Source organism: Oryctolagus cuniculus, chromosome 19 (assembly GCF_964237555.1).
Source record: "Oryctolagus cuniculus chromosome 19, mOryCun1.1, whole genome shotgun sequence".
In the NCBI taxonomy this organism is placed as follows: Eukaryota; Metazoa; Chordata; class Mammalia; order Lagomorpha; family Leporidae; genus Oryctolagus; species Oryctolagus cuniculus.
Genome location: NC_091450.1, coordinates 21,450,725 through 21,477,943, shown reverse-complemented (window position 1 = coordinate 21,477,943; position 27,219 = coordinate 21,450,725). Strand labels below are relative to the sequence as shown.

The following is a 27,219-nucleotide window of genomic DNA, read 5'->3' as shown; positions in this document are numbered from 1 at the left end:
TCAAAGCACCCCGGTATCAAAATTATCTTCAGTAGCTAAGATTTCAAATGGTTCCACCTTGGTGCTTCATTTCTGGTGTTTGTTGCTTTTTCTTTTTCAAGAGAAAGCTACAAAGCATCAAGTGAACCAAAACCACTAGGACAACAGGGCTATCAGGTTACGGTGAAAGTGAGTCAATGAGGAAGAGAACCCTATTGCAAGCAGGACAGGCAGACCAGGCAGATGTGGGACAAGGCCCACTTGCAGGAAGTGAGGGGCCCTTCCGTTTCCCTCTGGTTCCGGCATCAGGCACCTATGCCTCCCGCCCAGCACACCCTTACCTCCTGAGAAACTCCCCGAGAAGGGAATCCGCCAAAGAAAACAAGAAATCCATCAGAAGGAGCCGGTAGATTTCCTGGCCGATGAGGGTTTCCCAACACTAGGAGCAAACAAGAGTCAGGACGTGGGGCGGCTGCCTCACATATGACTGAGTCCTTGCACCCACAAAGCTCCCTCACTCTCCCCACAGAATGCAGCGAGATTTGTTTCCAGGCGTGTTTATTCTTGATAGGCTCCTTCTTCCCCCAATACGCCTTGCTTTCCACGTGCACCCAAAGTTTCCCTTCTTGTAATCTCTCCTCTTAAAAGGTCACATCTCTGCCAATCGCCCTCCGGATCCCATTTCTCCAGAATACCTGGGGATAGTGATGGTTAAGAATGCCTCCATGTTTATTTTCTTGTTTGACTGACATTACAAAAATCAGTTAATATCTCCAGGCTTAAGAAAGTGGTCTAAAAGTTTAGCCTCTGGGCTAGCATAAACTGTAAGGTGGAGTCAGTTCATGAAACTGATGATGACCACCGACCTTTGGAGGAGTCAGAGTTAGGAGCGGATTGATCAGAAGCTTTTAGATTTGGATGCAGAAGGAGAGAGGAGTTTTGAGTACACAGCCCAGGGATGGATGGATGGATGGATGGATGGATGGATGGATGGATGGATAGTGAGGGCATGTGGGGAGATGGATGAATGGATAAATGGACATACGGATGGAAGGATCCATGGTATCTATTCTAACTAGCCTAATTGGAGGGCCAGTTTTAAATTTCTTTGATAATTAGGGGAGAATGGCAAAGGTGCAATGTTCTTGGAAGATGTTTTTAAGTCTGGCTAAAGCAGTGTTCTTTTGAAACCCAAAAACAAAAGAGTTAGAGAGAGGCCCCTGCACTCCAGGTGCCTGAGGGCTCAGGACAGCTATCAGCCTAGGGTGAATGGTCCGTGTGAAGCTGCTTCTCATGCCGGACCTAGCAGTAGAAGCAGAGGCCACCCCAACAAGGTCAGCAAGGCCGGCCTGCTCCTGAACCCACGAGACACTCTTCTCAGCGAGGGTGGGGGTGGGGTGGGGGGTCCGGCCCCCATTCTCTGGGACAGGGGAAGACTAAGCCATAGTCAAGTGAGGGAGGGCCAGGGACAACCAGAGTTAGGACACACTTGTCATTGGGCAAAGTCCTGGATATCCGGGTTACAGAAAACACGGAGCATCAAGGATCCAAAAGGACCTTGCTTCCAAGTCCAAGGCTCTGAGGATAGATTAGCATCAAAACTATCGCCACTGCCGGGCACTATGTTCATCCTACACGTGCTCTTGTTTAATCCCCACTACGCAGATGAGAAAACTGAGGCTTTGAGAGTGTAGGGGACTGCAGAGCTCATCTTCCAGCTAGGTCTTCCTGAGCTTTTGCTTGTGGAAACTCCTCTCAGATGAGCTTCTGGTCTCTTCCCACAAGGAGTTAATGCCAAATAGGGGCTGAGTTGGGTTGGCAGATTTTTGTGACCTTTACTCCCTCCCTCGTGATCAAACACTGAGAGACCAGAATAGCACAGAAATCTCACCTCCTCGCCAGACAGGGCCACGATGTTGAGCCAATAGTAACAAAGAATGCCAATGATTGACATCTTCAGGAAGATGTTTCTAAACAGCAGAAGAGAAAATGACAGCCATTACTCCCACGCCGGCTCTACAGCTGTCTGCCAATATTTCCTTTGGGGCGCCTGGGGACGCAGGGACTCCTGCCCCTGTGCTTGGGCGGGGCCATGCCGTTAGTTCTGGAGAACGGCCGGAGCCCAGAAGCTTCGGCTCTGTGTCACCCCCTCCTCCAGCCCTGCCTTCCCTTGGGAAACGCAGTCAGAAATATCTGGGAGGTGGCTGCTCTCTCAGCCTGGATCTCTTCGTGACTGATGAGAGCAGAACCCTCCTGCTAACGCCTACTGCACCCGTGGCACGGGGGAGACAGACACCTCTGTGCCCCAAGCGCCTGAGACAAGGGGGGCATCCGTGATGGCAAAAGAACTGAACTCATTCTGGTGGACACTCTCTGGTTGTGTCCCCACACTAGCTGAGTCACTTGCCATCATCACAGTAAATGAGTACAATACTCACTGGGTGCTGAGCCAAGACACCATGATAGCCAAGACACCATGATAAGCGCCTCTTAGTCTTGATCCCTCTCTCATCAGGTAGCTGGTATGTTGTGTCCATCTTACCCCACATGCAAGGCCATGGGTGACCGTGAGACCTAACTCTTTCCCTCATGGCACCCTGGACTCGTGGGTGGGCTATGGGGGAATAATGGAGGTACGGCGGTCATCACACTTGGAGTGTTCATATCAATTGGATGTAATGACTGACTGCCCGACTGGCCCATTCATTCATTCATTCATTCAGCAATTATTCTTGAGTGCCCACTGTGTCCACTGTGAGCAAGGCAAAGCCTCACCCGTGAACTGTGGCGGAGGAAGCTAAACAAATGAAAATATGTCAGGACGTGGTGTGACGCTGTCAATGCAGGGAAGAAAGGGGAACTGTTGTGTTTGTTTTCATTTTATTTGAAAGGCAGAGACACAGCGAGATCAACTGTCCACCTAGTGGTGCCCCCACAAACACCTGCAGCACCTGTGGGCTGGGCAAGACTGAAGCCAGGGGCCCAGAACTCACTCGAGTTCTCCCGTGCGGGCGGCAGAGCCACCATCTGCTGCCTCACTGGGGTATGTATTAGCAGGCAGCTGGAACTGGAGGCAGAGCCAGGACTCGAACCCAGGCACTCGGACGTGGGAGGCACGTGTCCCATGCAGCAGAGGAGTGGTTATCTTTACTGGCAGCAGCTCTCTGCAAGGGCTACACTGGAGCAGAAGCCCAAAGAAAATCAAGAGGCAAGCCGGGTAGGGAGAACAGCCAGGGCAAAGGCCCGGGGCAGGTGGGGGGAGGTAGACAGTTGGGGGCATATTTATGAGCGCTTAGGAGGCCGATGAAGGTGAACAGTAGCAGCAAGAAGGAGGGAGGCTGGAGCATGGGAGCCAGGTCTCAGAGCCCGAGGTAAAGGCAGGAGCTCTGGAATGATCAGTAAAGAAACTCAGGCTGCAGGGCTGGACTCACTGCTAGAAACAGCACCACAACCAGGAAGCAGTCAGACGAGTGGGGAGGATGCTAGAGGGGCAGCCTCGGGCAGTTTCAGGCTTGGTTTATCAAATCTCTGGGGTCACTTCTAGAACACATAAAGCCTTCAGGTCAATATTGGGGTCAAGCCACTGCCTCTGATGCCAGCATCCCATATCAGAGCGCTGGTTAGAATCCTAGCTGCTTCTACTGCCGATCCAGCCCCCTGCTAGTGTGTGGAAGGGCAGTGGAGGATGGCCCAAGTGCTTGGGCCCCTGCCACCCATGTGGGAGACCTGGATGGGGTTCCAGGCTCCTGGCTTCAGCCTGGCCCAGCCCTGGTCATTGCAGCTATTAGAGGAGCGAAACAAGGGATGGAAGATCTATCTCTTGGTGTCTCCACGGCTCTGCCTTTCAAACAAATAAATAAATCTTTTTTTTTTTTTTTAAAAGATGCCTTTATGAGAATCACCAAACAGCACCTTCTCTGAGCTAGTGAATTGCTGAAGGCACTCGGGCCATCGCTGTCCGGGCAGGGGGTTAATGACGAAAGTTCCTCTCTTCCTCCTGGCTGATGCCTGGGGAACCAGGACTCACAGACTGACCAATGCGGACACTGGAGGATTTCAGTCCCCACACAGTCCTCAACCAGAACCCTTGTGCAGTGCACCGCCTGCCCAACTGTACATCCAGTACCTGACAACTCTGGTCACCCTCAGCAGGCCGGCAGCCACAGGGAGAGGCAAGCCGTGGCTTTGAGCGAAAGGCATTTGCCCTCAACGGTGGCGTCTTCTCAGCACTCTTCAGATGTCTCGGCTCTGACCCGCCCCCTGCCAATGCATGCAATCCCTTCCGTGGCCAGCTCTGTGGACGCGGAGGCTGGCGTGGGCTGCGGCAGACACACCTACCGGATCAGGAGCGTGTAGACCTCGTGCCGCGGCATCTCGTACCTCTCCACTAGCCTGAACATGGAGTAGAAGCGCGGCACAACCAGGTTGATGCAAGACACCACGAAGGGCAGCAGCAGCACCGCCCAGGGGTCCCTGTGCTTCTTCAGGAACTGCAGGGGACACAGCAGAGACCCCGGATGTCGAGTGGGCGCCACACCCTTCTCTGCCTCCCACAGAAGACCCCCGTGGTGGGGAAAACCCCAGAACTAGCTCCTCCGGGCTTAACCACTAAGCTGCCGTCTATTTAGCACTGTGCTGAACCATCTGAGGCTCAGAGAGGCAGAGACACTGGTCACAGTTGCCCAGCAAGGAAATGGCAGATCTGAACCTCAGTGCATCTTAGTGAGAGGCAGGAGGCGCTGCTGCAGCCCCAGGGGCTCCCCCGTGTGAGGTCAGGGGAGGTGCGCTTCCTCCAGGGGGACCCAGCACCCTGGCGTTTGTCTGGGAGTGGAGCTGGCTGGGCTTCTGCTCTGACAGGCATCCTTCCCCTGGGTCTGGGGTAAGGGATTCCAGCGGACTGATCTGTCCCCCACACCCACTTCTCAAAGGCCCGACCCTGCCGCCATCCCCCTGTGCATGATTTGCCCAAAAGAACCAGGCACATAACAAGGCACTTCAGTGCTGCATGTGACAAGTGCACAGGGAAGCCTGCAAAGTCAGGAGCACCCCACTCGGCCCAGTGAGGTTGGTGGTGACAGTGAGAGGGGACTCCCTGGAGGAGGTGACACCCATGCTAAGGTCTGGAGGAAGGAGGAAAGGTTGCCAGATGAAGGGAAGTAAAGGATGGAGAATGGATTGCATGTTTCCCACCTAGAGATGAGGGAAAGGACAGTGTTCAGAGACCCATGGGCATACCAGTTAGTACTGCTGGTGTGGGAGATGGGCCAGGGGTCAGATCATAAAAAGATCTGCCCATGGTGCCAGGGAGGATAGAATAAATATTGGAGGTAATGGAAGCCAGTTAAGAGAGTGATGTCATGAGCCCTATCCACACACAACTCTAGAGCTTGGCAAACCAGACACAATGGCCCTATTCTCAGAGGGAGAGCGGAAATCTACAGAAACATAGCTCTTCGTCCAGGCCACCCGGCTAACCAAGCCTCAGAGCCCCCACCGTGACTTTCCCTTATCACTCGGGGTCCCAGGCCCAGCACAAACCCTTTATCTTTTCTCTAGCCCCGCCCACACCCCTGTAAAGCCAAGTAGGACCACTCCCAGTTTACAGATGGGAAATCCACAGCTGGAAGAGATTATATCCCCTGCCAGAGCCCATGCATTCCTAGCACTGGTGGGCAGCTAATCTGTGCCAGGTGCTGTGGGAACCCTGAGGGATGGAGAGGAAGCAAAGAGAACTTGATCTGAGGTCCATGGCCAAAGTTCTCGTCTCTCTCCTAACCCAGTGCGTCTCCCTCAGGAGCGTGCACTCACATTGCCCAGGGACCTTGTTTGCGATGTAGATTCTGAGCCCAGGGGAAGGAGGGGAGAGTCTGTCATTTATAACAAGCTTCTCCCTATGCCAAGAGTTCCAGCCACAGTCCCAGTCTGAGTATTGGGCTCTCCACCAGTCTCTCCCTCCAGCCTCACCTCGCTTCTCCTGGCGTCCCTGCCTCTCTGCTTACCTCCGAGTTGTACTCAGCCAGGTAGTAAACGGCCACACAGCAGGCCACGGCCACTCCAGTGGAGACCACCCAGGCTACTACGTGAGCAGAGAAGCGGGTCAGCTGCTGATGAAACGTTAACCTGGCGTTCTCCTGACGGATCTCAGACAGGTTCTCCTATAAGCACAGAGTCAAGTTCACCTGCAGATCCCCAACCACTGTTAGCCAAGCCTCCAGGCTCAACCTCCTGCCACACTTGAAGACACAAACCCAGCCCAGGCCCATAGATGGGAGGGGGGCAACTTCCTGGTAGACGTAGATGATGGGAGACCCTTGGGAGAATCCCCAAATGGCCAAGAGCCCCCGTCACCCATACCAGGATCCATCTTTAAGGGACACATGAGACCAATGGATTGGGACCACATTCTTTTTTTTTTTTTTAATTTTTTTTTTTTTTTTGACAGGCAGAGTAGACAGTGAGAGAGAGAGACAAAGAGAAAGGTCTTCCTTTGCCGTTGGTTCACCCTCCAATGGCCGCCGCGGCCAGCGCGCTGACGCCGGCACACCGAGGCCGGCACACCGCGCTGATCCGATGGCAGGAGCCAGGTGCTTCTCCTGGTCTCCCATGCGGGTGCAGGGCCCAAGCACTTGGGCCATCCTCCACTGCACTGCCGGGCCACAGCAGAGAGCTGGCCTGGAAGAGGGGCAACCGGGACAGAATCCGGTGCCCTGACTGGGACTAGAACCCGGTGTCCCGGCGCCGCAAGGCGGAGGATTAGCCTAGTGAGCCGCAGCACCAGTGGGACCACATTCTTATGGAAAGCACTTGGAGGTCTTCGAGTTCTCTCTTCAAGAAGAAGCTGAGGTGTCCAGGGAGGGAAGACGTGACCATCACAAAAGCTCCTTTATTTACCAATTCCACTCGCCCTTTCTTTTTACTCAGTGTTTCTACACACTATGGTTTCTCAGCCTCTGCACCACTGACATCTTGGGCTCCGCAGTTCTGCACTGTGGGATGGTGAGCAGGGTCCCTGGCCTCCATCCACTGGATCCCAACAGCATCCTTCCACCTGCTGCCACGACTGAAAAAGTCTCCGGACTTTGCCAATCTCTCTCTGAAGAATGACACTGTCTGGGTTGAAAACCACTGCCCCAGAAATGAATTTTAAACTCAGAACTATGGGATCAAGAAGTACCCCTGGGTAACATGTTCACAGATATTGCTACCTTGGCCATCAGAAAGCTGCGCCACTGTGTGTGGGCTGTGGGCTGGGTTCATGCGCTGGTACCGTGGTCCCCAGAGCAGTGCGGCTAAGATGACAGAATTGCTAAGAGATGGGACCTCACGGCAAGGGGGCCCCGCCCCCTGGTGGGCTTGGCATAACTCTCACAGAGAACATTACTTCTCATACACGGGGCTGTGACGAAGTGATGCCCACCACGTGCGTGGCCTCTCCTGCACATGGCCGGCCGTTCCCTTTGCCACTTCTCTGCCTTGTGACAAAGCTGGGGCGGGGCGGGGGTGGGGGGGACTGCCCAGACACCAGCGCTGAGCTTTTCAGCGAGCCAAAGAAACCCCTTTCTTGCTAGGGTACCCGGCCTCAGATATTTTGCTGTAGCCCCACAAACACACCAAGACAGGTTGACATCGCGAAGCTCCCCTGTCCTGTGACGATGCCCACTTCCCCCACACTGTCATCAGCACTGGGCATTAGGAATTTTTAATTTTTGCCGATCTCATGGGCAATAACATGCTATTACTTTTAGGAAAGTTCTGGACTCCTAGAGGAGGGAGGGAGGCTGGCCCCAGGCAGGGGGTGGGAAGCTGGGTTCCCCTTACCCGGATCTCCGTGCTGAGATTCTTCTGCTTCAGCTTCACGGCCTTCTCATGGGTGACGGTGAAGTCCCAGCAGAAGATGAGCTTAGCAATGCCTCTGGAGTAAATGTGGGGGTTGATGAAGTTGTTCCGGAAATACTTGGCCATGCTAGAAACGGTGGGAGCCCAGAGACCAGAGGTTACTGCGACAGGCACGGGGGAGCGTGGGGCTACACAGAGGACAGCCCCGTCAGGGACAGGGAAAAGCAACACGCGAGAGGCAGCCCCGAGCTCTCCGCCCAGAACACCGCGATTCCACCCGGAATGCTCAGGACCACACCGACCAGCCTTCCAACCCTGGTTTTGCTGGTCTTTGTCCTTTCAAACTGTTCTGAGCCCCTGTTCCCACATTTGTGTACTGGGGATGGTGGTAATTCCCACCTCACAGAGTTTTACAGTAACTCTGTATCTGAGTTGTATCTGGGGGTCGGCGTGGTGGCACAGCAGGTACAGTTCCTTCTGTGGTCTCTGGAGAGAATCCATTCCCTGTCTTAGCCAGCTTCTAGAGGCTGCCTGCAGCCATTGGTGTGTGACCCCAACATTCATCTTCAAATCAGTCTCTCCCTCTCTCCCTATTAATAAAGATCCTCATGATTCCTTTGGACCAGCTGCAATAATCCTGGATAATCTCCCCCATTTTAACAGCCTTAACTGTATCATATCTGCAAAGTCCCTCTTTCTGCAGGGCTTCAGAACCCTTTTCTGCAAAGGGCCATTTGGAGACTGATGGATTGATTGATTGATTTGAAAGGCAGAGTAATAAAGAGTGAAGGAGATATAGAGATAGAGAGATAGAGAGACAGAGACAGAGAAAGAGAGAGAGAGATAGAGAGAGAAAATGAGCTATTATATCTGCTGATTCACTCCCCAGATGGCCACAGTGGCCCAGGCTGGGCCAGGCCAAAGCCATGAGCCAGGAGCTTCTTCCAGGTCTCCCATGTGGGCGCAGGGGTCCAAGCACTTGGGCCGTCTTCCTCGGCCTTCCCAAGAGCTGGATCGAAGTGGAGCAGCCGGGACTCAAACTGGCCCCCATGTGGGATACCGGCATCACAGGTAGCAGCCTTACCCGCTATGCCACAACATGGGCCCCCATTTGGAGATTTATAACTTTACTTGCAAGCCATACAAAATTATCAGCTTAAAACAGCCTGCTGTAGGTTGACTGAATTTGGAGTCCCGCCTGCAGATGCCTTGGCAGAACCAGACCAAGTGATTTCACAGGGCCGTGAACATTTTTGGGGGATGGCAAGGAGGTATTATTCAATCTACCACACTAGTCAATGCAGTGTTTAGAGCAAGAAGCGCTTGACCCATTAGACAGCTTTCATTATCCTGGCGCTGTCTCTGGCCCAGGTATCACGTAACAGCCAGCCTGGCAGGCGATAAATGCTAGGCACAAGGACAACGCCGTTCCAAAGTTTGCTGCCACTTAGTAACTTAAGAAAAGCTTCCTAACTTGACAGGATGAAAGGAAATCTCCTTTGGGTTCGAATTATTGTGCAGGAAGTGAGGTTCTCCTGCCTGCACTGCATCCTCCTAAAATCCATGTGTGAAAGTTCTAACTCCCAGGACCTCGGAATGGGCTTGTATTCAGAGAGGTAAGCGGTGCAGGCACTTGCTACAGCGGTCAAGTCAACTTCTTAGGGTAACCGCATCCCACATCACAGTGCCTGGGTTCCAGTCTGGGCTCCACTCCTGACTCCAGCTTCCTGCGAATGCACTCCCTGGGAGGCAGCAGCTGATAACTTAAGTACTTGGGTCCCTGCCACCCATGAAAGAGACAGCCTGGCCCTGTCTAAGGCACCCAGACTGTGTGTTTGCCACACTAGCCTCAGCGAGTGAACACAGCAGGTGCACACTGGTTTTCTGTGTGTATTTTCCTTCAGTCCCAACTCTGACAATTTGTCATCCACACCTTTTATTGCATCTCTATTTTCAGATGGGCTAATTTCTTTTTTTTAATTAATTAATTAATTAATTTATTTTTTGACAGGCAGAGTGGATAGTGAGAGAGAGAGACAGAGAGAAAGGTCTTCCTTTGCCGTTGGTTCACCCTCCAATGGCCACCACGGCTGGTGCGCTGATCCGATGGCAGGAGCCAGGTGCTTCTCCTGGTCTCCCATGGGGTGCAGGACCCAAGCACTTGGGCCATCCTCCTCTGCACTCCCTGGCCACAGCAGAGAGCTGGCCTGGAAGAGGGGCAACCGGGACAGAATCCGGCGCCCCGACCGGGACTAGAACCCGGTGTGCCGGCGCCGCTAGGTGGAGGATTAGCCTATTGAGCCGCAGCGCCGGCCAGGCCAATTTCTTTAAAAGCACATGAAAACCTCCCTTCCTCTGTCCAAACTCCTGTTTTGCGTGGCAGGACGAGGACGGATCAGACAGCAACACCAAGTCAAAGCAGAGAAACGGTTTCCTGCATCACTCGGGGGTTGCCGAAATCTAAAACAAGCCTCGGAATCAGGACGCGCGGACAACTCCGTACCTGAAGAGCAAACTGAAGAAGCAGGTGATCAAACAGGCTCCGATGGTGAAGATGTACGCCAGCTGCATGTTGTAGGCGACCCCACTGTGCTCGTGCTGGATCGTGGAGTTGGTGTAGTAGCCGTAGTACAGCACGGTGTCCCGAAAATAACCCTGAAGGGGACAGCAAGCTCTCCGTCAGGTGCAGCTCTTGAGGCAAAAATGAGTGACTACGGGCAGCTGGGTTGACCTCGATCTGCAAGAAGCTTGGGCCAGTGGGGCTAGACACTTCATTCACCAGGAAAGGGGCACCACAGCCAACGGGGACAAGTAGATGTGTTGTCCCTAGGCTCACAGAGCTGGAGAGGAATGCCAAGCAATGTCACTTCCCAGTGGAGGGACCCAGGGACCCAGCAGAGTGTCACTGGGAGGACAGCCAGCCACCGTGTGGCTCTGTCCCCTATGAAGTGTCCACCAATCATGTTTACTAGGACACACATCGAACCTTTAGATCTATATTTCTGTTTACAGGAAAGCAATGAGAGAGACCATGAGGAACTGTATCATCAGACAATTCCCAAAGGTCAGGAAAGAGACTCTCAAGGGTAACTGGTCCAGTTTCTGATGTAAGCCAAGGTCGAGGAGAAGAGGGCTGGGGGATTATTCTAGATTCTAGATTAGTAGAGACTGAAAGGAAAAAATCCAACAGAATACAAAAATCTGGCCCTTGATAGGATCCTGGTCTGAATAAATAAGCTATGAAAGACATCTAGAGGAGAACTGAGAACATTGGAATGTGGTCTATATTTTAGATGATATCTTTTATTTTATTAGGAGTGAGAACAATACTGTGGTTACAACAAAGTGTCTTAATTTTTAGAGATGTATGTTGAAATGTGAAACAACCTGGTATCTGTAATTTACTTTAAAATGCTTTCAAAAATAGTAAGAAAAGGCTAACATGGAAGTTCATTTTTTTCAGCAAATTGATTTGTGTAGTTTATAAATACTTTTTTAAAGATTTATTTATTTACTTGAGAGGCAGAGTTACAGACACAGAGAGGGAAAGAAGAGAGAGAGGTCTTCCATCCGCTGATTCTCTCTCCCCAGATGGCCACAATGGCTGGAGCTTGGCCAATCCAAGCCAAGAGCCAGAAGCTTCTTCCAGATCTCCAACATGGGTTCAAGGGCCAAAGCACTTGGGCCATCTTCTACTGCTTTCCCAGGCCATCAGCAGGCAACTGGATTGGAAGTGAAGCAGCCGGGACTCAAATTGACACCCATATAGGACGCCGGTGCCACAGTCAGATGCTTAACCTGTTAGGCCACAAAGCTGGCCCCAACATGGAATTTTAAAATCTATATAGCAGTACATGAATGTTTATTGTACTACTCTTTATTTTTCTCTACGTTTGAAGTTTTTTAAAATGCATTAATTTATTCTATTTCTTTGAGAGGCACAGAGAGACAGACAGAGGGGTCTCACCTGCTGGTCCGTTCTCCAAATGCCTGCAACAGCCAGAGCCCAGGCGGGCCAAAAGCAGCAGCCTGGTACTCAATCTGGGTCTTCCATTTGGGTGTCAGTAAACCCAAGTTCTTGAGTAGTCACTGCTGTCTCCCAGCGGAAGATGGCCCGAGCGCTGGACCCATTGTCACCATGTGGGAGACCTGGATGGAGTTCCTGGCTCCCTGGCCTAGCCCTGGATATTGAATCCATTCAGGGAGTGAACCAGCAAGTGGAAGATCTCTTTCTATCTCCCCCTCTCTGTGTCACTCTGTCTTCAAATAAATAAAATAAATCTTAAAAAAAAAAAAAAGTCAAGGGACTGGCATTTTGGCACATGGGTTAAGCCAACGCCTATAATGCTGGCATCTCTTATGGGCTTGAATCACTATTCAAGTCTCATTTGCTCCACTTCCTACCCAGCTCCCTGTTAATGTGCTTGGGAAAGCAGCATAGGATGGCCAAAGTCAGGCCCCTGTACCCATGTGAGGGACCTGGAAGGAGCTCCAGGCTCCCAGCTTTGGCATGGCCCAACCCTGGCTATCGTGGCCAGTGAGTGAGCAGATGGATGATCTCAAATCTTTCTCTCCCTCTCTCTGTCTCTCCCTCTCTCTGGAATTCTGCCTTTTTAAGAAAGAAAACAGTTTACAAAGAGATACCTGAAACTGAGGAGAAAGATAAATGAAAAGGTAAAAAATGGACTTCTCTTGGTTCTAGTCTATAGTAGGAATTTTTCAAAAACAACGTTGTATTTTGTAGAAACACAAATTTAAAAAGAAAACAGATCGATGGAACACTAGCAAGAAAAGATGGCCACCACAAACTACCAGATGAAAGAAAGCAAACTCTAGCCAGCCTGTCCTAATACACCTTTTGTAAGAGAAAATGACGGGGTGCCGTGTACATGCTGAGACACGTGGATATGTGAGCAGAAAAGCCACGGCAACAGAAACTACTGGAGGCGGCCATCTCCGGGGGCGGAACTTCCGCACCGCGGTGGTGCTGCTACTTCCGGGGAGGGTATTTCAGATGCACAGCTTCCGCCTCAGCCGGCTAACACCAGAGCCAAGGCGCGCCCCTGCGTTACCTAGATGGTGACCCGGGTGGGGGCAGCCGGGAACTCACCGCCCCGGTGAGAAGCTCCAGCCCAGTGAACTGGAGGGTGTTCTTCTCCGCCACGGTGAACTGAGGGATCGTGATGAAGCTGAAGTTCAAGATGAACGAGAAAATGTTGAACTTCAGGAGCCACCTCAGAAAGTTGAAATAGGACAGGACGCTGGTTCCAAATTTGCCCCCGATGACCTTGAGCGTCTTCTGCCACAGGCTCACGGAGTTGAGGAACTCCGACAGGTTGCTCTTGGCTCTCCGGTAGCCCTGCAGTCAGGGAACAAAGCGGGCCGTTTGATATTCACTCAACAAACACCCACAGAGCAGCCAAAACGAGCACCAACCATGCCTGGAGCAGTATAAACTGCAAGGCATGGCAAGTGCATTTATGAACGCTATCTCATTGAGTCCCCACAGCCACACTCTAGGGCGGCACCATCACTGCCTTCCCAACAGGCTGTTGAAGAACCTGACACTCGGAGATAGGCACCAAGATGGCAGAATAGGGAGGGAGCTTACTGCTCTAGTCTAGGGAAGACAGTTAAAAAAATTGTGGAGAGAGTACAGTCTCAGGGAAGAGTTAGGGAGAAAACATGCAAATTAGAGGGACACTGTGGATCTATGTGGAGGGTGTGGATATGCACAGCCAAGGACCCCAGCAGCCTAGAGCCTCAGCACCAGCTTTGGAGAGTGAGGTGAGACCAGACTGTAGCAGCCCAAGCAATAAAGCCATGGAAGAACCTGGCATGAGTCCAGCTTGGAGCCCTGTGACCAACCTAGAGGGAAAAAAAAGGAGGCACATTTCTCTCTTCCAGACCACCTGGCTCCAGTGTCCTGTAACTAGCTGAGAGGGGGCAGGTGCCGTTTTGGACATACATAACAGGTGCACCAGCTCGTCCACATGCCCAGCAACCAGCCAAGAGGAGACTCCTGAGTCTGACTAGCAGAACTGACGGGGCTGAGAGCTCGTGACTGTGGGAGCCTTGTGTGGTGGGACTGTGAAAACACTGTGGCTACATGTGAGGGTGCAGGGTGTGGCTGGGCCTTTGGGCAGTCACCTTGAGCGGCTCCACATGCTCAGGGCTCCCTGATTCCCTGGTGAGGGTCATTACTGCAGGATCTGTGCTCACATCAAAGATTGCACAGATCCTTTGTGTGGTTCTTGTGGCAGTGTGGATGGATATTGTACCCACTGGGGCTAGCACCCAGGCATTGGTCTCCTTGGAGGAAAGGAGGTCAGCATGAAACTATACCAACGGAGCTGAACAAAACTCCCCTCTGATTAAAAAAAAAAAAAAAAGGAGATTTACCACGCCCAATTTGGGAGTCACCTTAGACACTCCCCTCCCCTAGAGCACTGAACAGAGCTCCCTGGCCACACCCAGCACATGCCTCAGGGTATTCACTAAAAGAGCAGGCACTCCATTAATCCACAGAGGCATAGTCCAAAAATAAAATCCATCACAGGGGAAAAAAATAACCAATAAGTATCTCTACAAATGTCTAAAAATAAATGCAGCAATTCAAGAAACAAGAAGAAAGAAGACAACATGACACCCCCAAAGGAACACAACAACACTTTAGTACTAATGTAAAAATGAAGAGATTGAAGAAATCGCAGAAAAAAAATTTAAAATTGATTACTTAGAAGTAATCAGGCCGGCGCCGTGGCTCAATAGGCTAATCCTCCACCTTGCGGCACTGGCATACCAGGTTCTAGTCCCGGTCAGGGTGCCGGATTCTTTCCCGGTTGCCCCTTTTCCAGGCCAGCTCTCTGCTATGGCCCGGGAGTGCAGCAGAGGATGGCCCAAGTGACTGGGCCCTGCACCCTCATGGGAGACCAGGAGAAGCACCTGGTTCCTGGCTTCTGATCAGCGCGATGCGCAGGCCGCAGTGTGCCAGCCGCGGCGGCCATTGGAGGGTGAACCAACAGCAAAAGGAAGACCTTTCTCTCTGTCTCTCTCTCACTGTCCACTCTGCCTGTCAAAAATAAAAAAAAAAGAAGTAATCAGAAGCAAACCCATGAACTAAAGAAATCCGTACATGACATGAAAGAGTATTTTTCTCATGAAATTGAGATTTTTAAAGAGAAACCAAAACAAAATATTGGAAATAAAGAATTCAACAGATCAAATAAAACATACGGTATAAAGTTTAACAACAGAATTGGTGAGGCAGAAGAAAGAATATCTGAGTTAGAAGACAAATCTCTGGAAATTTTAGTCAGCCCAAAAGAAAAGAAGAAATTAGAAAACTAAAAAACACTGTTGGAGAACTATGGGATACTATGAAATGACCCAACATATGGGTCTTAGGAGTTCCTGAAGGCATGGAAAGAGAGAATGTATTAGAAAGCCTTTTTAGTGAAATAATTACAGAAAACTTCCCTAATGTGGAGAAAGAAAGTGATGTCCAAGTACAGGAAGCACATAGAACTCCTAATAGATGTTACCAGAAAAGATCTTCACCACAACACACTGAAATCAAACTCAGCATAGTAAAACATAAAGAGAGGATTCTAAAACATGCACAAGAGAAACGCCAGATTACTTTCAGAGGATCTCCAGTTAGACTCACAATGGACTTCTTATCAGAAACCCTACAGGCTAGGAGAGAATGGCAAGATATATTCTAAGTCTTAAGAGAAAACCAGAATACTGTACCTGGCAAAATTTTCATTTATGAATGAAGGTGAAATAAAGACCTTCCATAATAAACACAAATTGAAAGAATTTGTCACCACTCGTCCAGCCTTACAAAAGATGCTTAAGGATGTGCTACACACAGAAACATGGTCATCACTAAGAAAGAAGGTGAAGGCAGAAAATCTCCCAGTGAAAGTACAAAGGAAATCCAAAGTAAACAACAGGAATATTTATGGAAAAACGGCAGGGCCAAGTCAGTACTTATCAATAGTCACCTTGAATGTAAATGGCCTCAACTTTCCAGTTAAAAGACACAGACCGGCTAAATGGATTAAAAAACAAAACCCATCTATTTGCTGCCTGCAAGAAATACATCTCACCAACAATAATACACACAGACTGGATGGAAAAAGATATTCCATACTAACGGAAACCAAAAAAGAGCTGTGTAGCCATCCTAGTATCAGACAAAATAGACTTTAAACACAAAACTGTTAAAAGAAACAAAGAAGGACACTGTGCAATGACTAAGGCATCAATTCAACAGAAAAATGTGACTATAATAAATGTATATGCATTCAATTACTTGGCACCTGGATATTTAAAAGAAATGTTACTGAATCTAAAGGAAGACACAGACTCCCATACAGTAGCAATAGGGGACTTCAATATCCCACTTTCAGCAATAGACAGATCAACCAGATAGAAAATCAGCAAGGAAACAACAGTTAATCAGCATTATAGACCAAATGGACCTAACGGATATCTACAGAACTTTTCATCCCACAGTTGGAGAATACACATTCTTCTCAGCAGTGCATGGAAATTTCTCGAAGGTAAAGCACAGGCCAGGCCATAAAGCGAGACTCAGAAAATTCAAAAGAAAAATCAAGATCATACCAAGCGTCTTCTCTGACTACGATGGAATGAAGCTTGAAATCAACAACTCAGGAATCCCTAGAGCATATGCAAACACATGGAGACTGAACAACATGCTCCTGAAGGAACAGTGGGTCGTAGAAGAAATCAAAAACACTCTTGAACAGTTTTTTTCATTTTACTATTTGTTGAACTCTGTATTTAGTATAGAGTTAATCTGCTGTGGATAAAGTTAATTGAAAATAGATCTTAGTAAAAAATATAATGGGAATAGAAGAGGGAGGAGGAAGAAGGGTGGGAGTGGGGGTGGGAAGGTGGGTACAGTGCGAAGAATCACTATCACTATGTTTTCTAAAGTTGTATTTATGAAATCCATTAAGTCTGTATACATTAAATAAAAGGTTTCTGGGGGTAAAAAAAAAACAAACCCACTCAGGATGGCCAAGATGGCTGACTAACCCACAACCTCTTAGGCCTCATTTCCCACCTGCTTCCCTGACGTCTAAACTGAGCCAGCAGCTTTGGGCCCTGAATGGTGCTGCTCCTCCCAGCCTCCCTCCCCACCCGCCCCATCTTCACCCTCTTGCTGTACCCATTTTACTGACTGCCATGCAGGCTAACTCACCAGTGAGAGGGAGCTCAGGCACTGGGCACAGCAGTTGAATTCCAGGGCACGATGGGACTGTTTGCTCTTCTCTTTGTCCACTATTTTCCTGTGGGGAACAAGGAGGGAGAACATGAGAGCCACCCAGGTCGTGATTCAGTCGCTCGGAAAACGGCTGCCTGTTAGCAATGTGCACCAGGGAGCCAGAGACCACCTTCCCTGAGTGTGTGACTGCATCCTAGCTGGAAAAAAAAGACAAAGAACACTGAATACTCACAGTATAACAGCAAGCCAGTACTGTGTTAGGAGATTACACTATGTGAAAGAAAAGGAAAACCCAGAACCAGGGAAGGAGATGGAAGTTTCTGGAATGGGAACTGTGTTACAATCTGGGGGTGATATCTGAGCATCACTGATTTGAGGCGAGGAGGGGTTAGTGTACAGATTGGGGACACCCCGCACATCAGGAACAGCCTGGCAAAGCCCCGCAGGGGGCAGGGCAGGGCAGCAAGCAGGACATGGAATAAGCAAAGGGTAGAGAGGAACCATAGAGGGAGGCAGGGGTCTAGATCAACAGTTCTCCACCTGGGGCCATTTTGCTCCCAGGGGACAACCAGTCATGCCAGAAAACTTTTCTGGTTGCTAAGCTGGTTGCTAAGCACCCTATAGATGAACAAAACCACGCCCACAGCAGGGAATGAGCCAGTCCTAAGATTTCAGTGGTAATGAGGCTGAGAAATTATGCCGTTAGGTCTGTGGGGCACAGGACAAAGGGAGCTATGGTAACTTGGAAATGGACCAGTGTTTGGAGAAGGACACAGTCACAGTGTGTCTTCACCCTTCCACAGACTCAGCACTTCTCTTTTGTTCTGGTTCTTTCCTGGGTTTCTTGGGTCCCTCTCCGTCGTCCACCCCTGTGACGCCGTCCTTCCAGTACAAACGCCGCCCTGTTTGCCCCCAGCTACCACATCCCTGCTTCCTGGTCCTCCCGCTGCAATCTCCTTCCGCCTCCATCTGGCCCGATTTTCTTTCTGCCGTCTGTAAGCAGTTTGTTGACAAATCTATTTCCCCGGCCAGGCCCTGAAATCCATCTTTGCAATCTCAGAAAAATGGAGTCATTGAACAATTTATTAGCAACTGTTGTTGCTTTCACTCTACTCACTTTTGCCAACTACTACAAACTACAAAAAGAAAAAGACTGCAGGACAAGCAATGTTAACATCTGTTGCTAAATTACGTCTACTTCTTGCTTTTGAATCCCTGGGTTTAGGAAGCTCATAAGGTCTTCTTTATTTCTTAAGTAAACTTCTTCCTTTTTTTAATGATTTATTTATTTGGAAGAATTACAGAGAGAGAGAGAGAGACAGACAGACAGACAGAGAGGTCTTCCATTTACTGGTTCACTCCCCAGATGGCTGCAACAGCCAGGAGCCAACGTTTTCATCTGGATTTCCCACATGGATCCCAGGGCCCAAGAACTTGGGCCATCCTCCACTCCCTAGGCTTCCCCAGGCGCATTAGCAGGGAGCTGGGTCAGAAGTGGAGCATCTGGGACTTGAACCCATATGGGATACTGGTGCTACAGATGGCGGCTTAACCCGCTATGCCACAGTGTTGGCTCCAACTAAACTTCCCTTAGAGTAGTTTGAGATTAACAGTAAAGTTGCAGAGATGGTACCAAGAGTAGACTAATTTTCCATTTCCATCTTGCATTTTCACATTACATTTGTCAAAACTAAGAAACCAACACTGGTACGTCACTATTTCCTAAACTCCAAACTATTCATGATTCCACGTTATCTGTTTTTTTTCACCTGTGTCCACACTCTATTCCAGGATCCCATCCACAACACCGCATTCCCTGACTTGCCACAACTCTTTAGAATCCTCTGATCTGTGACAGTTTCTCAGACTTCCCTTCTCTTCGATGACCTTGACAGCTTCAAGTCCTGGTCAGGTATTTTGTCCTTCAACGGAGATTTTCCTAATATTTTCCTCTAGTTAGACTGGGACAATGGGTGTTAGGAGAGAGCACCAACCAACAGTGAGCCCAGCTCATCACATGGCTTAGCTTCGGGGATGCTGACCCGAGCACCTGGCCCAGGGAGCGGCAGCCAGACTGCACTGGGAAGTTCCTCTTCTCCTCCTTTGCATAACCTGCTCTTTGGAAGTCAGCAAACATGTGACTAACACACCAGCTAACCCAGTGAGTTTAAACTCCAGGTTCTGGAGAGAAGAATTCCCACCTGGATTAGTATTTGGAATTCTTCCAGGAGGAAGAGCTGTCTCTTCTGTTGCATTCATTTTCTTTCTTATTTTTTGATATGAGACAAAAGTAGAAGAGTGGGGTGCACATGAAACCTCAGAAAGCAGAAAAACCTCTGGTCCCTACCTGAGGTTCCTCTTCTCTTCCATGGTCCGTGGTTGGTTCCTGATGGTTTTAATTCTGTCTCTGGATGTCATGGGGATGAGAGATGCAATTAATTTCTGTCCTGTGGAATAAAAGAAACAGTTTAATTTTTTGAACAGAATCATAACATTGAAAATTCAGTGCTGAAGTCAGAAAGTTCTTTTTAAAGATCACAATGGAAGAATATATGAACCCAAAGTTCCAAGATCACACTCCCTCCCCAATACAACCCTTCACCCTAAGATAGGTGAGTGCAAAAGCCAAGGCCAAACCAAATGGTGATGTCTGTGTGCTATTTCAAATCATTGTTTTCCTCTTTCTCATGACAAAAAAAAATTAGTAAAGTCAGCGAGACCCTCTATGCTTAAACAGCCTCCTTCTCCTCTCTCCTCTCAATTCCCAATTCATTTCCTTCTGCGCCCTTGAACTCCGGGCCCAAACACCTTCAGATGCTCTTACACCCACCAGGAGGTGCATTATCCCTCCCATTTTTCCCATCAACTCAGATTCTCATCTGTGGTCAGGGTGGCGGAGACTGCTGGGTTGCCTACCCCGAAGTCATTTGCTCCTTCTTAGCACAACTTCTGTTGTGTTGAGGAATCTACCTCACCTTCCTCAAAACCCCGAGCTTACTGGGGAGAGACCACCTCCAGGCACAAGGGCCAGGCAGCTTCTAATCAGCTAAGTCAATCCTGATGCTCCCTTGCCAGCGACTGGATTGGCACAAGCAGGTGACACGGTGTTAGCCGATGCTCTCTGGGGGTGATGGGCTAAGATTCTTGGGAAACGTTTCTTCCTTCTCCCCCAGTAAGCAAAAGACAAGGGAAAGACAAATCCTTCTTCCTCTGGGTATTGTTGTGTGTGCATGTGATGCCTGGAGCTGCTGCTGCCATCTTGTAACCACGAATCAGTAATGAGCTGGATGTGGCAGAGGGACGGCAGAGTGGGAAGGCTTCCCGGTCACATCACTGAGCTGGAACTCCTTGCAAGGCAGCACTCAAATGACGTAGTTGAGGGAGACGGGGAATCCCCAAGGGAAGGCCACCAGGTCACTTTGTTGAAGACAAGGAATGTGTGTCTCTCTGGAGCAGAAGAAGGGAGGGAAGGAAGACTCCATGCAGATGCATGTTCCCTGGGAGCAGGTGAGGAAGAAGTGGACCAGAGAGGGGCGGCCAAGCACTCGGGGCGGCAGACCTGGATTGAGTTCCAGATTCCTGGCTTTGGCCTGGCCCAGCCCTCACTGTTGCAGGCATGTGAACCAGCAGTTGGGCGATTGTGGGGAGCAACTCGGATTAGACTGTTACTGGAATTAAGACTTATTCTATGCATCTGCTCTCCCACAATATGGCACTGGGAGAGAAGTAAACAGCTTCTACCCAGCTGCCTCCAGTTCAGCCAATAAACAGCAGGACCTGCTCCTGATTGGAGGAGAGCAGCGTACTCGGCGTGTGGGTAGCAGAGTTGGGATTGGTGGAAGAGGACTATAAAGGAGGAGAGAGACAACATGCACCAGGAACATCTATCTGAAGGAACACCTGTGCAGCCCCCGAGAGAGCCGGCCGGCGGTGTGCCGCTCCCCCGTGGAAGTGGGGAAAGTGGCAGGGGGAACCGCCCTTCCACGGAGGTGGAAGGGTCGGTAGCCAACCCGGGAAGAACCAGCAGCAAACCCGGGGAGGGCCGAGCAGACAAAAGAACAGCGCAGGGTCCTGTGTCGTTCCTCCACGAAGACGGGGAGCGACATAATGGTGCCGTGACTCAGATAGGAAGCCTAGGCAGGGTTTAGTGTTGTTCCTCCACGAAGAGGGGGAGCGACAGGCGATCTCTCTCCCTCTCTATCTCTGTGTGTGTGTATGTGCACACACATACCCCTCTCAAGTAGATAAAGGAAAAATTCAGAGTGGGGTGTTTAATCCGATCTCCCAGATCACCAAACTTCCCTAACTCTCGGCTTCCTCATCCATCAGGCAGAAATGTCTGCCTTAAAGGTGTGGGGTGTGAGGTGTAAATAAAATCAAAGAGATGGTTAACAAAACGAGATGCAAGGTGGACATCTGACCTAGCAGGTAAGATGCTGCTTGGGGCACCTGCATCCCACGTCAGAGTGTCTGGATTCAAGTCTCAGGTTCAAGTCCTGGCTCTGTCCTTGATCCCAGCTTCCTGCCAATGCATACGCTGGGAGGCTGCAGGTGACGTCGTAGTACTTGGGCCCCTGCTACCCACGTGGGAAACCCAAATGGAGTTCCAGGCTCCTGGATCCAACCTAGGCCAGCCCTGGCTATTGCAAGTATTTGGGGGAATGAACCAGCAGACAGAGGATCTCTATCCTTCTGTCCCCCTGTCTCTCTGTCTTTCAAGTGGAAAGAAAATAAACATAAATTGTCTTTTAAAAAGTAGAAACTCTGCGGACAACTCGGAAGGCCTCTTGGCCCCCTCCCTCATTCCTTTCCCCGGCATTCGACTACCTTGAACTGTTTCACAAGAAGCACAAGGACCATCAGTGCCTGTGCATTCTGGGCTGTGAACGGTCTGAGACATCGACTCGTGCAAGGATGCCGAGAACCGCAGCAAGCGGTTGCACTTCCGGTCACTCCCGCTGCTGAACAGCGGCGGGTCCAGCACGTCGACGTCAGATGCTGAGGAAACCATGCTGAAGCTGGGCTTTAGCAGGGTCCTTTCTTGGAAAAGCGGATTTGGGGACGGATGGCTCCAGACCCCAGCGGGAACATTCTCAACCTCTACGACGATTTCATTCACTTGGTCATCTGGCAGCATCGCTTGCCTCCCGAAAGCCTTATTCTTCCCCTTGGGGTGGGGTTGCCAACACCCCACTGCGTGGTCACACCAGCATCCTCACCACTCGCATGGGGAAAGCGATGACAATCGCAAAGCTGTGCGCCATTCACATCTGTTTACGTGTCAGGCCCCACTCAGACTACAGCCCAGCGCCCCCTCTGCCCCCAAGGGTCCCCCGGGGAGGAGGCGTGTTTCCCTGCAGAGAATTCTGTCTTGGTAGCTAGGGAAGAAATCGGAAACAGAACCCTTCATTACACACAGGGGGATTCTACAAACAGAAGGTGGAGCTTCCCCTACACGACTCGTAATCAAAGCGCAAGGCTTTTAATTTCATGTCTCTGGCCTAGAACTTTCAAGTGCAATTTCATGTGCTCATAGAAATCCAGACGGGTTGCTAGTGTTGCCATTGTTATCTCCTGACTGCCTTCCAACATGCGTTCTCCCTTGTACTCACACCAGCAGACGCTCCATTTCCTGTACAGACTCTGCACCCACTTTCAATTCTCCCAGCTTCCTTTGCAGCTAACGGGTACCCTGCGATGTGGTTTTAGCCAAAGAGACATGCAGTGTCCAGAAATGCTCTTTATTTTTTTTTAAGATTTATTTATTTATTTGAAAGTTAGAGTTACACAGAGAGAGTAAGAGAGGCAAAGAGAGAAAGAGGTCTTCCACCCACTAGTTCACTCCCCAATTGGATGCAACGGCCAGAGCTATGCCCATCTGAAGTCAGGAGCCAGGAACTTCTTCAGGGTCTCCCACATGGGTACAGGGGTTCAAGGACTTGGGCCATCTTCTACTGCTTTCCCAGGCCACAGCAGAGAGCTGGATCGGAAGAAAAGCATTCGGAACTACAACCGGCACCCATATGGGATGCCGACGCTTCAGGCCAGGGCTTTAACCTGCTGTGCCACAGCGCCGGCCCCCAGAAATGCTCTTTAAAGGGGGCCGGTTTGCCTGGGTCCGTCTTTAGCCCTTCATCTTCCTGTGTGCCTGCAGGCAGCCAGTTGAAAGCAAGAAGATGAGCATTCACCTGCTAAGCATGGCAGAGAAAGAAAATATAGAGGGGCAGGTGTTTGGTATAATGAAGATGTCCCTTGAGATGCCCACATCCCATACTGGAGCACACGGTTGGAGTCCCAGCTCTACTTCTGATCCACCTTCCTGGGAGGCCATACATGATGGTTCAAGTCCTTGAGTCCCTACCACCCATGTGGGAGACCCAGATGGAGTTCCTGGATCCTGGCTTCAGCCTGGGCCAGCCCTGACTCTTGTGGGCATTTGGAGAGTGAACCAGCAGGTGGAAGATTTCTCAATCTTTCTCTTTTTCAAATAAAATTAAAAGTTAAAAATGTTTAAAATAGTAAGTAAAAGAAACTATAGAAGGAGCCTCAGTTCTTGAGTGCATTTTGGGCAGTGGTGTTATATAATCCATGAATCTCCTCCCTCCACACTGCTTATTATGAGAGAAAAACAAATCTCTTTATTACAAAGTCACTGCTCTGTTTCAGTGCCAGGCACTTGAACACAATTCCCTTCTAACAGATCTGATTTAGAAACCACCTGGGCCAAGGTGTTTATTTAACAGTTGGGGAAATCAAGGTGCAGAGAGATGGACTGACTCCACTATCCGTCATACTCGCATTCAAAGGCAGAATTGGACTGGAACTCAAGTCCTCCTTCCCCCCAGCAGCGATAATGAACAGTAATGATACCCACGATTACTGCAAGGCAAGGACTCTAAACAGAATATCCTTTTGTTTATCATCACCCTGTAAGGGAGGTACAATTGTCAACCCCATTATAGAGCTAAGAAAACAGGCTCAATGAAATAATTTTTTCTAAGATCATAAAATTATCAAGTAACAGAACTGGGGGTCAAACCCATGTTGAGCTGAACCCCAAAGCAGGAGCTCTGAATCATCTCACCCTGGTGCCTTCCTGTAACAAGAGGCTGGTATATCATTCATTCATTCATGAAGTAATGAATCAATGTTTATGAGAGTGTGTACTATGTTCCAGGAGCTCCCGGGGGTATAACTTAATCCACCAAAGCAATAATATATCACAAAACTGTCCACCCCTTAATTGTGTGTGATTTGAGAATCAAGACCCAGCAAGGCAAAGTGAACAAACAGGCCAGGTCCATCACTGGGTCCTCTGTGGGACTCCTCCTCTTCCAGGGTCCCCAGACTTCAGGGGGGCCAAACAGAGCAGTCTCGGGACATGTCAAGGCTCTTCCTCTTCTGCATTGCCAAGGGCACCGTCTGTCTAGTAAGCACTCAATGGAGACTGTGCTCACTTGTTTCTCCATGGTTTTCCCTCCCAGGGAGCAAGATCAGACACTCCCTGGGAAGGCCCTTGAATGGCCCCGAGGTCAGCACAGAGGCTGTGGGGTGGAACGTGAGGGGTGTTTTTATCACTGTCACAGAGGACCCCGTTAGTTTATTCCTTGCTGCTCACAGACTTGTCTGTTGGTTCCAGCGTGTCCTCACCTCTCTCCTGCATCGTTTCCTTCCCACGCCCGGTCCCTGCCTCTGAGCAGACCGAGTCACTGCACACGGTGATCCTCAGTGAGCGTTCTAACTGGCTTCTCTGTTTCCACAGTGTGCCTGCTCCACACCCCGCCATCATCACAACCGCATGCTTCCTCAGAACATTTCTGATGACTGCACCTCCTCTTCACCAAGACAGACATGGCTGGACTCCAGGAGGTGGTGAAAACGACTGACTCAAGTGTAGGCATGTGCTCTAGCCAAAGAGGTCATTGCGTGATGGACAGACAGGGGGTGGGGGTGGGGTGAGGAGGTCTTCTAAGGAGGTAGCTAAGCTGAAGGGCAGGTAGAAAGGCCTGACTCTATGGAGATGAAGGTCAAGTTCAACGAGATGAAACATGGATGGGAAACCGTAGGGTCCAGGTGATCTTGGGACCCTAACATTAGACTGTGAGGCCCTGGTTTCCATAACCCATTCAACAAATCAACTCATCAATTAGCCCTAAAGTAGCCACTCTGTGCCAGCCACTCAACTAGGCCCTGGAAAGTACTTCTATTTTAATTCCTGGCGTTTCTCCTGTGTCCTTCTGCTATGGTTTGGATCTAGTTTGAGTGTCCCCCAAAAGTTCAGGTGCCGGAAGCTTGGTTCCCAGTGCGGCGATGTGGACAGGTGGTGAAGCCTTTTAGCAGTGGGGACTAGAGTGTCCCTTCATCCTGGGGCTGCCACTCTCAGAAGGGATTAATGGAGTTCTCTCTGCACCCTGGTTATTTCCTGGATGAATGAGTTGTTATTGAAAAAACAAAAACGGTAAGCTTGGAGTGGGCACTTGTGCCATAGGTTATGCTGCCACGTGGGATGCCTGTATCCATATTAGAGTGCCTGGTTGGTCCCAGCCTCTCTAAGCATTCAATCCAGCTTAGAGAGGCAGCAGAAGAAGCCCAAGTACTTGGGGTTCCTCTCATGCACAGGAGAGATCAGGATGTGGTTGTTGGCTCCTGGCTTCAGCTTGGCCCAAGCTGTTGCAGGCATTTGGGAAGTGAACCAGCAGATGGAAGATTGATATCTCTCTGTCTGTTTCTCCTCTCTCTGAAAGGCAGAGTGACGCGGAGAGAAGAAGAGACAGAGAGAGAGGGAGAGAGCTTCCATTTGCTGGTTCACTTCCCAAATGGCTGCAAGGGCCAGGGCTAGACCAGACTAAAGCTAGGAGCCTGGAACTTATCCAGGTGTCCCACATGGGTGGCAGGGACCCAAGCACTCGGGTCATCTTCTACTGCTTTCCAAGGCACATCAGCAGGGAGCTGCATAAGAAGCAGAGTTGCTGGGACTCAAACCAGCATTCAGATATGGGATGCCAGTGACAGTATCGCAAGCAGCAGCTTAACCAGCTATGCTACCATGCTGGCCCCAAATAAGCAAATCATTAAAAAAAAAAAAAAAGGCAAGACTGGCTTCTTGACTCACCAGGTGACTGCTCTCCTCCCTCCCCTTCTCCCCCTCACTGAGCTCATCTGCCACACTGGGATGCAGCCAGGAGGCCTTCAGCCTGCCGCTGAACTAAGGGGGCCGCCCAGTCTCGGACTTTCAACCTCCCAAACTGTGAGCTAAACAAACCCTCCTTTGTAAAACACCCAACCTCAGGTATATGGTTATAGCAACAGAAAACAGACCAAGAGACCTTCCCACCCTCTGAGCCCATAAATTCCCCTGGGGTTAATGCCCATCTGAATAGAGTTCCTGTCCTTTGCAACCGGAAGATTGCTAATGAAGTCATCTGTTACCCCTACAAGAAAACCTCATTATGATAAACTAAGCAAGCATGGCGTCGACTGCCACACCAGAGTCCAGTGCGAAATGGCAAAGCCTGCATTTCTGTGCAGACGCTCCTTCTCCACGGTTGTCTCTCTGGTCACTGTTCATTGGGCCTTACCTTGGGGTGACTTGTACCAGTGACTTTCAGTCAACGGTGGGTTTCCATAAGCAGGGATAGGGCTACCTTCACCCCCAAAAGCAGGATTCACTAGAATAAAAGGGAGGGAGACATTGCAAATTATTCCCACCATACCAGATATCATGGAGTGCATTATAATTAGGACCTGCTAGTAATGCTTAGTAACCATTCACAAAGAAATGAAACTCTGTCTTTGAGGTTCTAACAGACAAATGATAAAGATCTCGGATGGAAAATAAGACAAAGCATCAAAAATAATGCTACTAAATATAATCAGCCAGGATAAATTATATTTTTAAAAAGATTTTATTTATTTATTTGAGAGGTAGAGTTATAGACAGAGAGAAGGAGAGGCAGAGAGAAAGGTCTTCCATCTTCTGGTTTGCTTCCCACGTGGCCGGAGCGGCCAGAGCTGTGCCAATCCAAAGCCAGGAGCCAGGAGCTTCTTCCAGGTCTCCCACGCAGGTACAGGAGCCCAAGGACTTGGGCCATCTTCTACTGCTTTCCCAGGCCATTGCAGAGAGTGGGATTGAAAGTGGA

General features: G+C 49.9%; 1 protein-coding gene across 4 annotated transcripts in view; it reads right to left on the bottom strand.

The window, feature by feature from the left end:
- Window positions 1–27,219, bottom strand: part of TMC5 (transmembrane channel like 5) — a 102,906-nt gene that overhangs the window by 34,994 nt on the left and 40,693 nt on the right. For all 4 annotated transcript variants that reach the window (XM_070064782.1, XM_070064784.1, XM_070064783.1 and 1 more), the window contains exons 4-13: window positions 26,659–26,748; window positions 19,428–19,527; window positions 17,057–17,144; window positions 12,926–13,174; window positions 10,319–10,470; window positions 7,798–7,942; window positions 5,979–6,134; window positions 4,318–4,469; window positions 1,871–1,949; window positions 321–418 (exon numbers count right to left, since the gene is read on the bottom strand). In XM_070064782.1, the coding sequence (XP_069920883.1) occupies window positions 321–418; window positions 1,871–1,949; window positions 4,318–4,469; window positions 5,979–6,134; window positions 7,798–7,942; window positions 10,319–10,470; window positions 12,926–13,174; window positions 17,057–17,144; window positions 19,428–19,527; window positions 26,659–26,748 (1,309 nt within the window). The remainder of the gene's footprint in view (window positions 1–320; window positions 419–1,870; window positions 1,950–4,317; window positions 4,470–5,978; window positions 6,135–7,797; window positions 7,943–10,318; window positions 10,471–12,925; window positions 13,175–17,056; window positions 17,145–19,427; window positions 19,528–26,658; window positions 26,749–27,219) is intronic.